We start from the raw sequence: 15350 nt of genomic DNA, 5'->3' as shown, positions 1-15350 counted from the left end.
AAATTAGGGCCAAAATTACGTTTAAGACAATGGCAACGTTTTGGAGTCCGGCAGGAAGAATCACCTACAAATTTTTCCCCACCCCCGGGCCCACCCCCAACATTTAGTCTGGCTGGTTGTTTGTTTGCTTATATTAAACAATTACAATGTCTGCACTTTATTGATGTCATAGAAAAGGCCGTCAGTGAATTTTGCAATCCGTATAACCTTGAATATGCTATTTGATAATACTTTTCCAATCGGACATTTGAATCACTGTTGTAAGAGTAATTAACCAATCACGGCTCGTTATTTTAATGACGTCATATGCCTTGGAAAATGGCTCTATTGGATTCCGCAGTCCTTAAAACCCCCGATTTGAAAGTTTTTATAATAATTCTTACACAAGCATTTGAATTATTGCGGGAGGAAGAATTGACCAATCATATATCAGCATATTAATGACGTCATACGCTTTCCAAAATGTCATCATTGAATTTTGCTCCCCTTGGAACCCCTATTTTGCTTTTTCAATTAAAATTTTAACTTGTATCATTTGAAATACTGTTGTAAAAATAATCGACCAATCATCGTTCAGCATTTTGATGACGTCATACATTTCCAAAAATGCTTCCATTGAATTCTGCAGCCTCGAAAACCCCTAATATAGTCATTTTACCGTGTTTGTATGCGTCTGATTGTCCGTTTATAATTTTGGCACACTTTGAGGCGATTCTGGCCCACTGTGCGGCGCGACTCATGTGCACTTGGTTTATCCCGATTCCATGCTCGCTCTCGCAGGTTTTCTCCGGGATCTCCGGGTTCCTCCTGTATCCTCCTGTATCCTGTTTTCATACAAAACGTTATCATGACCTTTATATAACCTTAACCAAAAGCCAAAATATAACTTATTTAAAACGTTTTTAAAACGTTTTTGTGTTTCCTGGGAGGTCAACTCTCATTACATATTGACCCACCCTCGTATTAATTAACCTCGCGGAATTTTCAGACGGTTACTCTATCTTTTATCAGCGAGTGATATTAAAGCCATAATATACGATCTCATAATATGATATTGGTTAATCTTTTTCAAACCTGTTTTTTTTTGTATATTTGTAATGTTTATGAACAAAATGTTCAAACTCACACCTAAATTGAATTCAGCCAAATCCATTGTATTTTTAGTATAACAGAGCAAGTTGAATTAAAGTCATAATTATGACTTTACACCCCCCCATAAAAACACCACCATAGTTAAGCGGCTATGTTAGTAAGTGAGTTTTCTTTCATTTTACCTCAGTAGTTTGGTTTAAAATGACCAGAAAACTTTCCTGGCAGTTGTTACTAATAATATTTTATAATATTTGGCAAAGAATAACCAATTTAACATTTGACCGTAATCGTATTAAGGCTTTAATGATCAGGTCGCGACCCCCTCGACCCCAGACTTGACCACAGCCCCGCAGAATAATACTACTGTGTCGTTTTCTTTCTAAACAGTTCTCGCCTATTGGAGATTCTTCCAGTCAGAAGGTCACTTCGTGCCTTCTTCAAAAAAGGCAAAAAAGACAATTATTCTGACTTAACAAAGATGAGAAGTGTGAATCTCTGCAATTGTAGCACTGATCTTTCTTTTGGGATATTAACTCGTCAATTCAACACTTGCGCTGTTGTGGGAAATGGTGGAATCCTCAAGAACAGTCGATGTGGAAAGGAAATTGATAGCATGGACTTCGTTCTTCGATTTAATATGGCTGCACTAAAAGGATACACAGATGATGTTGGATTTAATACAACTATTATGAGTATAAACACGGAAGGAATTGGTTGGATGATTGGTAATTTGACAAACGGAACTGATTTACTTAGAAAAGCGGAAATGCAAGAAAATTTGTATTGTTTACCCGCAAATTCAATTCTTTGGTATATGAAACATACAAAAACAAGCCGGGGCTACTTACGCGCTATGTATGATATATTACACAGAACTAAGCATAAAAAGGGACCACGTTTAGCATTTGCAGCCGCCGACTTAGTAGTTCCGACAGAAAAGTGAGTATAACTACAATTCGTCGGGTGTATTACATAGTGACGGATCTGCACTTCACGGTAAATCCATAGTGACGGATGTTGAGATGCGCAAGACATAGTCACGGATAACTTTGGCAATCTATTACATGTGTGAGATGTACGATATTACTACATTTTAATGTTTTGAAAATATCTTTCAAGGGTCTACTTCTAATAGACACATGAATTGCTGAACATTAATGGCAAGTTTGTAATCTATACCCAATACAATTTACCTACTCAACGTTTTCCCGATGCCCATTTTTTGATAAATTTGCGATCAACATCCGTCACTATGTAAAACACCCTGTGTTTGACATACTATGTAATGCACCCGACGAATTTAACAATTTTCGTTCTTATGTTTGTATAAAAACAAATTGGTCCTGGTATTTTCCCCTTTTCGAGGCCAAACACTTGCACTTCCCTGGTACAATATTGTTGCTTTTAATGGTTCTCGAGCTGGCTAACCAGCGAGGGATATTACTAGAGTCGAGCGAACATGAGACTTCATCAGAAATTAAAAGGAACTAACACAGTCCTAGGAAATGATTAGGGCCTTATTTATCTGAACTTTATATCGAATTGTGATTGTGATGTTTATTGCTTGCATGTTTTATAGCATAAAATTTGATTTATATCACTCGAAAAGCAAAATTCATTCGAGAATGCGTTGAGTCTACACCGTAAATTATAGAAAACAATCATAATGATTGGCTCGAGTACGAATATATGGATAGTTACCTCCAATCAAAATGTATGTTACTTACGCATTTATACGGAGTAAGCAATATCAATGTGACGTTTCTTTAAACGGCAAGTGATTTGGTGCAAATTTAGTGTTCGGACACTAGAACCAATGATATTGCATTTAATACATCATGACGGTATAGACGAATCCAATTTCACGCATTCCTTCTCCTCAATGGCAGCCATAGCCGCGACGGGGACCTAGCTATCTCACCTAAAATGTGAAATAATGCGGCCTTGAAGGGTATTTTAAACTGCATTCTATCACCCGTGTTACACGTAGACAAATGATGACAGTTTACAACACAAAAGAATCTAACATCGAATTTTAAGCGGGTTTAATCCACCCAATTGGGCACTCACAACACCTGTTTGGTGCATGCGGGGGACCAAATATGGCCGATCGACCAAATCCTGACCATGACTTGACTCGTTGGATTCGTCTATTGTTATTATGCCACAGCGGAATGTTTGATTTTGAGGATGTAAGACAGCCATTGAAGTTAGCAATCGATTTTCGCTTCGTTTTCATGAAATCAGGTATACTTACCCTGTTTGTTCTCACAAAATACGGGAACACTACGGTCTGGTGAACCGTAGATATTTTCCCGTATTTTGTGAGAACAAACAGGGGTAACGATTAAAGATTAATTATATTATCTTCCGACTTATTCGTAAACTTTGTTCAAGGAATTTAGTTTGATCTTACTGAAAAGTAGGCCAGTTTCTTTATTGTTTTTCTAACAGTGCATCCATGAAGCGTGTGAAGTTTGCGCGCGTGGCTTAAGATGTCAAGCGCTCTACTGTGATCAACAAAAATATTACAGAGTGATCAGGTAACCTACAAATCCAAGATGGCGTCCAAAATGGCCACAAAAGACTCTTAAAATACCTATAATTTACTTATTTTTCACCCATGAGTTGCAGTTTTGGTGTCTACACCCATATTTTTTGGGTCAAGGATTCCAATTTGACTAATAAAAATAGTTCAGATTAATCAGATAAGCTATAAATCCAAAATGCATGCCTAAATCCTAGTATTCAGGTGATAGCTTTTAACTCAATAATGATCTATTGAAGAGTTGACATTGAAGTATCTACACCCACGTTTGGGGGTCCAAAAAATTCAATATAACGTCCAATATGGTCGCCAAAATTGTATTACACTGTATACATTACGGGTCGTTTTCAGGTTGGTAGTGATGTGTCACACTATGATAGGTTGGTAAAATGAGTGAAACATTTTGTGCCTGCAATGTTAGTTACGTCATTGGTTGGTTGGTTGATATCCCTCTTTTCATTAGGAGCACTGAGCCAAGTCTCGTAGTTAAGCTGAAATAGGTTGCCCAATTTCAGCAGTTATAACAGAAAAGTCAATATTGGCAAGACAAAATTGGCAAGACACAATAGGCTGGTCAAATGTTGGCTTTCATAAATAGGCTAGACATAGTCCCATTGGCTTGTAAAAAGTCCACTTTGGAAAAGAGTTAATACAATATAGTAGACTTAGGGATTCAATCATGTTTCACCGTTGTTCATCACCGTTTAACAACGATGCGGCAGCGTCGTCTGCGTGGTTTACTTCGCGAGGGCAGCCCGAGCGAAGTAAACCACGTGCCGGACGCGAGTTGTTAAACGGCGATGAACAACGATGAAACATGATTGAATCCCTTTCAACAACGAAAAGAAGCTAAAGATCGTATAATTCACATGATTATTTCATGAGGAATGTTAGTTAATCAGTGCCACTCAGCCTTACAAAAACTTCGATGATTTTTCTGTTAAAATCAGCAATAAAACTGGGATAAAACTACAGAATAAAACTGCAATGTTTAGCCGCTGAAAAATACTGAATTTAATTTGTAAAACTTGCATACGCACACAGGTTCCAAACATGACGAAATTTACGCGCTCTCGCGTAACGCGTAGTCTCGCTCGCGTTCTCGTATACGCTATAGTAAAAGTGTGGATTCATCACGAATTAACAACGGTTGGCTCCTGTATAAAGGTATAGGAGGAGTTGTTGAATCGGACATACCGTAAACGTTCGCCTAATGGCGCTATTGGATTCTTAGAAATGTGAGAGCGCCATCCTTGTAAAATCTCAACAGCATTAAGGATACGTGTATGTTAAATTGAGCAACCTGGACATAATGCCTCAGAAAAAAATATCGTGACATGACCTAAAGGTCACTAGGTTAGTTGCTAGAGCAGCAAATGTTTTGGGGTTTCTTCAGGTATTCTTTCTCAAAGTGCCATTGGACTTAATTTGTAAATCGATTCATACGTTATACCTAACTCATTTTGGTATTTTTTTTTATAACATTGTAATTTCTTCATATTTTTTTAATATTCTTCAGTTCAAAATTACACCCTTCTATTGTCTGACCCGTTAGCTCAGTCGGTAGAGGGTGCGCCTTGAATGGTGAATGGTACTTGTTCGAATCTTGATTTCTGCCCCCACTTTTATGTGAAGAAGGGTCAAGAAATGTTTTTGGATTTTGTCCCCATTTTACGAACGAATATTGTGAATTTGTTTAATTTAATTTTAATTTTCTTATTTTTTATTAGATAAATAGGCACTGCGAACAAACGGCAACAAAAACCGCTGACAAAATTTGCTCCACCTGCTACCTATCAATGCGTGATATATTCCACTACATTTAACAGTTAAATGACCTTTGAAAAATAGAACGGCCTCAATGTTTCAAATTGTGTAACTACATTACTTTATTCATTTATGCATTATAAATGATCAGCTATTTTTATCTTTTCTTAAAAGGATCAAACCCAAGTAGATCAGACCATTGATCATATAACTATCAGACCACGAAGTAGTTACGTAACTCCGTGATGGTATCGGAACCAAGCACTGTTTGTATGGCGATCATTACGATCACGCTATTTTGGTATGCCTTTTTGTGTACTGATTGTTTCGATCGTGGTTCATTACTTAAGCGCGTGATCCCGTTGACATAGTAACATTACGTAACTGCGATACCGGGCTTCGATACTGAATAGCTGTTGAGTGCACATAATATGGAAAGCCATTGTGGTATTGTGTGCCTTCCAAAGCGCCTTATAACATGTTCTCATTGTGTTGTGGAATCCTAGCCAGTATTCAATGATAGCTATAGAGCCCTTGCGCTGATCGATTGGCTGCAAAGAAAGGATTTGAACCGGTTTCTTCCCCGTAATCATGGCGCAGTGCAGTCCATTCAATCAAATGTTGTCATCAACCTATTTGATCGTAGTGCATTTTGTTATGTGTGTGAGACGAACTGTCGCGGTAGATGCAATCATGCTTTTGTTGAATGCATATGAGTAGTCCGCCATATTTACGGGAAGATACGTCATATGCACAGCCTCTATTCAGTTGGTCGTTGTATGATTTTGTTCGTTTTATTTATATCATTTGAAGACTGAGCCTATTATGATACATCCTCCGTGGAACAGTTTCAAACAAATATAGCTAGGGATTATTGGGGCAGAGGTTATCTTTTGAATCCTCTTAGAGGGCTATCATTTTTTTCGGAAGGGGTGGGGGGGGTCCCAAATTTACAAAAAGTCTGCGTCAATAAAATTGCGCCCCCCTATTTCGGCAACAAAATTTTATGATCCCAACCCCCAAAATTGTATTGAAATCAGTCTTTTTCCTATTATTCTTTCCAAGACTTTATGACCCCCGTATATTTGGGACCCCCCCCCCCCCCCGCCTTTCGAATAAAATGATATACCTCTTATGACTACTGATGTATAGGCAAGGACACTCGCGCCAATTGAAAGACTTGTCGCAGTTCGTATCACACACATAACAAATGCCTATACAATCAAATAGGTTCATTACAACATTTGATTGAATGGATTGAGTTACTCTAAAATGAAACGATAAAAACAAAGACTCAGAAAAAAGACACATACAAGATAAAATTATAAAATTATATAAACAATGTTAAAGATAAAATCAAGAAAATAGAGAATAAAATTTCCTCAAATCAGAAAAAAACATTGACAGACATCATAATCTGTCAGAAATTACTGCATGAGATTCGAACCATCAATCTTCTCCACAAGTTCTCTTTATCCTCGTACTATTATAGTCTAATGCTTTGCTCACTGGGCCACAACGTATCAGGTGAATGATTACCGCATTATCATGAACAAGTTTGTTCGATCTTGTTCATAATTGAATACCTGAGTGGAAGAAGGGCCCAACTCCATCAAAACTGTTTTTGAGATATTAAGAAAAAACGTAATATTTGGAAAAGTTTTATCGATAGAATGTTTTCATCTTCAGGGGACCTTAAATACATGAACATACAGTATTACATACATTCGAAATCATATATGATGTTTCCATGGCAACGGTACAGGTCTTTATACGAGCTGGAGTTGGGCCCTTCTTCCACTAATATACTGCAAGTGCCAGTTCCGTAAGCAAATGTGTTATAAATAGCTACAGAAAGTTGGAAATGATCCATTATTGCATAAGTAGAAGCATGTAATATGTTAGCAATAAAGTTTGTTGTTTGGAAAAGCAGATTTCATGGATGAACAAAATTCCTCTTTAATCCAATATTTGTGGAAGAAGGGCCCAACTCCACCTTTCTTCCATGAAAACCATGATTAAATGTACGTGGAAGACTATTTAGAGAGTGGATTTTGGCTCATCTTTCACACACAATGAAGATCAGTCTGCTGGCAATAAAATGCTGGGTCTAACTCATTTTTGTAAAAAATTGGAGCTGGGCCCTTCTTCCACTCAGGTATTCAATTGTATGTGTCGATAGGTTTTACCCTTTATAACTACACGTACCCTTAATGATCAGTGATAATAGTCGGCTTTTACAGGGATGGCGCTCTCTCATTTCCATGAACTCTATAGCGCCATTAGGCGAACGTTTACGGTATATAATTGGTATAGAGTTTTCATAGAATTTATAATGTAGACTGAGACATAAATTGGTATAAAGAGTTCATGCAATATTTTGTAGACTTGGACATAATTGGCATAAAGATTCATACAATATTTTGTATACTCAGACATAAGACATAATACACATAATAGGCACATAGTGAAGATGACGTTTCGCCACAAGCCTTCATTTCCAATATCATATGACATCCCTAACTCAGGCAGGACTAAAAATCTGATCATTTGAGTTGAGTTAGTTTGCTACAGTACATCATTCACTCTGCCCCTCATCTTCCATTATTTGATTGCTGTATGCATGGGTTAACACATGAGTGAGTTTGGCAGGGTCCACTTCCAGCATGACATGGTAGTTCGTATCTTCGGCAGCTGCAGCGAGGTGGGCAGTTTTTCAATTACAGTGGCTCATTTTGAGTATATGGGCAGCCTTCATGTCAGTCATGATCGGCACAATCTGGTCGTTGTCTATTTTCCACCCCAGTCATGCCAGTCCATGACATCCATGGATACCATTGTCGGTCCCTCCAGATCATAATCTGGTTAGTAAACTCGCGGAATTTGGTGGAGGATGCAGTGGGCGGCAAACGTTCAGGAGTGACAAACGTTTTTACAGATGTTAACTTCTTGACAAATATGTTGTAGCCAGGGTTGCAAGTGAACTCTCCCCATTGCTGCCTAACATAACAGTCAATAGCCTTGCTACCAAAATTCTCAATAACTGATTTGGGAGAATGAAGATATTTGCTCATTGCTTGACTATGGGATCGCCTTTCACAATCAATCTTTTGGAAGGCCGATTTCTTCCCAATACCAAAAATCCTGGAGGTTGTATCACACCCGGTATATGTGTGGATGAAGAGAAGCTGGTACCATAAATAGGATTGCCTTTAGTTTTAGTTCTCTGACATGTTTATCTGCATAATTATAAAGAACCAGGATTAATAGATCAGTGTCTTCACCAATCAACGTTGTAATGTCAATGGTAGCTTTCTACCGCTGCTCTAAAAAATTCTACATGTGCACCGTCTGATGTATTGATCACATTTCACGCCAGGCATTATGTTCTTCAGTTTATCTGTAATGAGATCAATTAGCCCTTACTTATTGCTAGCTCTTGACAAGAAGTCATCTTTTTTCCTGAAAATTCCGTCTCTGCGTAAACAACTGGATGGACATTCTGCCGTTGGTGTATATTGTCTTTGATGACCGACCTCCACCATACCCATCAAAGACCACAGTAGTCAATCCATATAGCGAACAGTTAAGTCTGCATATGACTGTGCAATCACCCCATAACTGTCTCCAATTTCCCATGGTACTCGATGCAACAAGGATCCTCCAGCAAGGACGTAATGATCAGTTTTTGGATAAGATTCTTTGAGGACTTCATAATCACCCGACATCACATTGCTTGAATGTTCAGTGATACTAGTACTAGTTGTAGCTAGTTGAGGCTTATCTGCTTTTTGGAAAATGTTTCTAGCCTCAAACAAGTTGGGAGAAAATGAACAGAGGTCGTAATTCATAACCTCTTGCATTGAAAGCTCACATACAGCCTGTCTCAAAAAAAATTGTGCAAGTAAAAAGCGCCCTCTGTGGCAATTAGAAAATACCGTTGTGACATAATGCTTACATCAACGTCAAGGGCATAGTCTTAGCTCTCAAATGCCGCTTAGTCTGTTCAATTTGCTTGTTTTAATCTCGAGATATGTTTAATTAACAACGAAAAGGTAAAATCACAATTGTGCCACTTTTACTATAGGGAAGAGTTAAATAAATGAGTTCTGGTACAGATCCAATAAAAATGAAAGTACTCACTAGATATATTTCAGTTCCTATCAGGAACCTTGTTCACTCTGCAATGACTGTAGTGTTTCTAGATGTCGGCAGTACTTGGTGGCTGTGATGGTGTTGCCACACTTGTAGGTTGCCGTTTTGAGATGATCTGGTCATAGATTCTGTCCAATTTGTATGCCCCCTCGTCCTTGTTCATAGTGTTTTTGCCCCTGCTCCTGATCCATATGGCTTCTTTTAGCCAACGCGTGGTTTTGTCTGCCTCTTGATCTATGATTGCTGCCTCGTCCCAGTTGATAACATGGTTGCTGGCTGCGACGTGCTCAGTTATTGCCGAACGAACAAAGGGCTCTGTCGTCGTTCCCTATGTCGAGGGTCTCTCTGAGAGGATGTCGAGAGTCTTCAAAAAACATGGTTTCTCGACAGCCATGAAGCCCCACAGCACCCTGCGCAATATGCTCGTGCACCCCAAAGACAAACGGGACCCCCTCCAAACAGCTGAATCAATTTATGAAATTCCTTGCAAGAGCTGTCCTAAGACCTACATTGGAGAGACAGGCCGTCTATTCAAAACTAGACTATCTGAACACAAAACTGAAGCCAAAAAAATAAGTTCCAAAAATTTCACCAGGTCACAAAGAAAGTCATCCACATCCCAAATTCATAAATCGGCAATAACTGAGCACGTCGCAGCCAGCAACCATGTTATCAACTGGGACGAGGCAGCAATCATAGATCAAGAGGCAGACAAAACCACGCGTTGGCTAAAAGAAGCCATATGGATCAGGAGCAGGGGCAAAAACACTATGAACAAGGACAAGGGGGCATACAAATTGGACAGAATCTATGACCAGATCATCTCAAAACGGCAACCTACAAGTGTGGCAACACCATCACAGCCACCAAGTACTGCCGACATCTAGAAACACTACAGTCATTGCAGAGTAAACAAGGTTCCTGATAGGAACTGAAATATATCTAGTGAGTACTTTCATTTTTATTGGATCTGTACCAGAACTCATTTATTTAATTTGACTTTGAACGATCCTGATGAATCTCATCAATAATATAGGGAAGAGGGCTGTACATGTACATGTAAATCAATGATAGCTAGCATCAAGTTTATCAAGAGTTCCTTCGTGAAATCAAAAGAATGCATCAATTACACAACAATACCAAATTTTTAATGTTTTATCATGATAAAGTATAATGATTTTCTTTTTCCACTTACGACAAATTAAACGATAAATAAATATTTCACATTCTGCTGTAAAATTAAATACATTGTGCATGTCAATGATTTTACCATGGTAAATACTGTTCTCTTTGTCATTCAAGACATGTTAAAAGGCAAACAAATATTGCACACTTATTATTGCACAAGGTTAATGAATTTTGACAAGTTCATGAAATTTGACAAATTAATGAAATTAGACAAAATAATGCCCGCGCGCTGGTGTTGACGCGTCTAATGTACGAGCACCGAAGGTGGAGTGCATTAGACGCATCAACATCAGCTATCATTGATTTACATGTTCAGCCTTATTCCCTAGTTAAAGTGGCACAATTGTGATTTTACCCTTTCGTTGTTAACTAAACGTATCTCGAGATTAAAAAGAGCAAATTGAACAGAACAAACGGTATTTGAGAGCTAAGACTGTGCCCTTGACGTTGACTTAAGCATTATGAGACAACGGTATTTTCTAATTGCCAAAGAGGGCGCTTTTCACTTGCACAATTTTTTTTGAGACAGGCTGTATTTCACACTACTACAAACCGCTGAAATAAGAGGGTGGGGTCAATGGTCTGATCTGGAGCAATTGATACAGAAGACGAATTCAAGGGTTTTGGCCTTGTCTTTGCGCTTGAATGATACTTAAGACTGGTTGGTCATGCATTTTGGCTATGATTAGCTATGATTTCCATACCAACGGACTCATACTCATGAACATTTACATCATCATCAGCCACAATACCATTCACTACATTTCTTAAGGAAGGGTCGATAGAGAAGGGTTAGTAAATATCCAAATATGACCTTAATTTGGATAGGTCTGATGTATCTGTATTGATCCTTGATTCAGCTGAATCTTTATGCTGCTCACTTGCAGTGTAATAGAGGTGATTGAATTCCTGCATGGCATTGTTATACTCAGATGTTATGGGTATCGTCCAGTGATCGCCGCTCTTCGTTCCGTTCATACCGCTTCCACGTATTAAGCCTCCGGTACTCTTTAGTGATCTCATTAAAGGGGCATTTCGTGATCCACAGCCTCATCCCCCACTTTTCTCAAAAAAGTTGAGATTTTTATATCACTGGAAACCTCTGGCTACATAATGTTTATGCACAAAATATTTCTTGCAGATTAATTCGTTTTGCAAAGATATCGTGAAATTTGAATTTCGTTCTGGTGCACCAGAACGAAATTACAACGCATTGTCTATGGAGCAGTGTAATACACATAATCATGCATAACTCGCAAACGCAAAATCGGAATCAACTGAAAATTTGAGAATAAGCTTTTTTCGTGGATATGTACTGAAAAATGTCATAAAAAGAGGATGCTAGGATCACGAAATCCTCCTTTAATGTCTGTTCGATTATCTGGACTGAGGCCTGCCCAACACTGATTACTGCGGCGAATGACATTGGAGAATTTCTGGAACACGTCTGGATGTTTGGTCTCAAGTTCACTCATCTCTTGCCAATGTAGAGATATGCATTCTGAAAATTTGACCCATGTGACCTTGATTGACCCGTCCCCGGAATGCCCGGAAGTTTCAGGAGGTGAGCCCAAGCTAAATTTAGTCAGAATCAATCAAAGATCCCAAAATGACTCTCAAACTTTTGTTCTATGATTTAGTCACGGATTCTACAGGCTGGTCCTCTACTAATTTTACCTCATGAAAATATTCTTACCATTGAACTCGTAAACATACAATATTTGTGTAATATTTCCCGTATTACGCGCGTGTCTGCGTAACATGACATGCGTGATATCCTATTAGCCTCGCTCGCATACTTCACACGCTTCTAGGCTGCACTGTTCAAAAAAAAAGCAATGAAGAAACTGGCCTATTTTTCTGTAAGATTAAATTCCGTGAACAAAGTTACGAATAAGTCGGAAGATGATATAATTCATGTTCACTAAAAGATAAAATCGTTACGCCCTGTTTGTTCTCACAAAATATGGGAAAAGGCTACGGTCTTGTGCCGTATATACGAATCTAAATTCACGCATTCCTACACCTGACTAGCAGCCTTTAGTTGGGTAGCCGTTGGCTACAATGCACTCAAAATGTGAAATTATTCGGCCTTGGCGGAAATTTTAAACTGCATTCCATCACCCGTTTTACACCTTTCGCGAAAACACAGGTAGACAAAAGAATAACACAATACAGTTCCTTCGACAAAACACACAGCATGGTCTATTCGTTGTTGTAGTGACATATTAATAATCGGATTAACTATACGCGGTATCTATGCATTGACGTACTTGCGAACAAAAGGACTATATGTATGAATAGATGCGACGGGATTACCTGCGGAATTATCTCCATTATATATATTATTAGCTATTATTCTATTAACCCTCCTCGTCCTTGCATCTTCTCTAGGTGTTAGGTGGATTTTATTTGCACAATTGGACGCTCAAAACATCAGGTTGGTGCTAGCGGCTACCCAAAGATGTCCGACCAAATCCTGACCATGACTTGGCTACTTGGATTCGTCTATAGACGAATCCAAATACACGCATTCCTACACCTGACTAGCAGCCTTTAGTTGGGTAGCCGTCGGCTACAATGCACTCAAAATGTGAAATGATTCGGCCTTGGCGGAAATTTTAAACTGCATTCCATCACCCGTTTTACACCTTTCGCGAAAACACAGGTAGACAAAAGAATAACACAATACAGTTCCCTTCGACAAAACACACAGCATGGTCTATTCGTTGTTGTAGTGACATATTAATAATCGGATTAACTATACGCGGTATCTATGCATTGACGTACTTGCGAACAAAAGGACTATATGTATGAATAGATGCGACGGGATTACCTGCGGAATTATCTCCATTATATATATTATTAGCTATTATTCTATTAACCCTCCTCGTCCTTGCATCTTCTCTAGGTGTTAGGCGGATTTTATTTGCACAATTGGACGCTCAAAACATCAGGTTGGTGCTGGCGGCTACCCAAAGATGTCCGACCAAATCCTGACCATGACTTGGCTACTTGGATTCGTCTATAGACGAATCCAAATACACGCATTCCTACACCTGACTAGCAGCCTTTAGTTGGGTAGCCGTCGGCTACAATGCACTCAAAATGTGAAATGATTCGGCCTTGGCGGAAATTTTAAACTGCATTCCATCACCCGTTTTACACCTTTCACAATAATCGGATTAACTACACGCGGTATCTATGCTTTGATGTACTTCTCGTCCTTGCATCTTCTCTAGGTGTTAGGCGGCTTTGCACAATTGGACGCTCAAAACACTAAGTTGGTGCTAGCGGCTACCCAAAGATGTCCGACCAAATCCTGACCATGACTTGGCTCGTTGGATTCGTCTATTGACCGTAGATATTTTCCCGTATTTCGTGAACAAACAGGTCGTAACTAATAATCTCTCTTTTATTCTCTTCTCATTCATACAGAATCTGGAATATATCTCGCCCTACCAGTGGCTTAATCGGCTTAACATTTGCCACCGCTATTTGTAACAGAATATCCTTGTATGGATTTTATCCATTTTACAAGGACGAGAGCAACAAATCTCTTTATAATCATTACTATGATACTGCACAATTTAACTTTACATCAGATTCAGTTCACGCATATAATTACGAATATTCATTATTAAGCGAATTGAATAGAACTGGTGCGATTCGGTTGGTAACATCACCGTGTAGGTATGTAAACAAAAATGATGACTTACTTGAACAAAACCGCTAATGTACATTAGTCATGACTTTAAGATTTCCACACAAATAGGATTGGCACACTCAGGTCCGTGTGTGGGGAAACTTATAACATATTTCGCTGGATTGCGGGCAAAATATTGAGGCCAGCTATCAATCAGTTACGCCCACGGTCACAGATGAATAATTCATGTGTAGTTACGCCCTATTCCAAATTCACCCCTTTCTTGAACTATACTGCGCCAAAAAAATTATCTGAATTAACACTTAAAACAAGTCATTAAAACTAAATTACAAAGTAATAAAGTTGTCGATAGAAAAAGCATGTTGTTCTGCGTATATTGATACGTCATTTGGTTTGATACGACTTTATTTTATATGAAATTGAATAAAGAAGAGAGCTTTTCAAAAGTGGTAATATATTTGCAAAATGAAGTACACTCTGTTTCTTGCACTTTTTCCTCGAAGCACGCAGATATTGATCATATCGGAGTGAGCGTTCATCAGTCCTTATTAAACTTGTAACAACCCAGCAAACACAAAAACGTTTTAAAACGTTTTAAATAAGTTATATTTTGGCTTTTGGTTTAGGTAAAACTTTTTAATAACATTAAAATGTCGGGTTATATAAAGGTCATGATAACGTTTTAAAACGTTTTGTATGAAAACACACTACAACAATATTTTTAAATGTTTTCAAAAATGTTATTGTAAACTATTTTACAAACATTTTTGCCAAATATTGTGTCAATACTTAAATAACATTATGTTAAAATGTTTGAACCCAGCAAACACAGAAATGTTCTTAAAATGTTTTTTTCAAAACCTTTTAATAACATTTAAATGTCGGGTTATACAAAGGTCATGAAAACGTTTTTAAAACGTTATTGAAAATATT

General features: G+C 38.3%; 1 protein-coding gene across 2 annotated transcripts in view; it reads left to right on the top strand.

Moving 5' to 3' along the window:
* LOC140163999 (CMP-N-acetylneuraminate-poly-alpha-2,8-sialyltransferase-like) overlaps positions 1-15031 on the top strand; it is a 33829-nt gene extending 18798 nt beyond the window's left edge. For both annotated transcript variants that reach the window (XM_072187284.1, XM_072187283.1), the window contains 2 exons: positions 1480-2031; positions 14189-15031. In XM_072187284.1, coding sequence (XP_072043385.1) covers positions 1480-2031; positions 14189-14486 — 850 coding nt within the window. In that variant the 3' untranslated portion in view covers positions 14487-15031. The remainder of the gene's footprint in view (positions 1-1479; positions 2032-14188) is intronic.
* Positions 15032-15350: the final 319 nt, after the last annotated feature.

This window comes from Amphiura filiformis, chromosome 11 (genome assembly GCF_039555335.1).
Source record: "Amphiura filiformis chromosome 11, Afil_fr2py, whole genome shotgun sequence".
Lineage (NCBI taxonomy): Eukaryota > Metazoa > Echinodermata > Ophiuroidea > Amphilepidida > Amphiuridae > Amphiura > Amphiura filiformis.
Note: the sequence above shows the minus strand (reverse complement) of the source record. Positions and strands in the feature narration are given on the sequence as shown.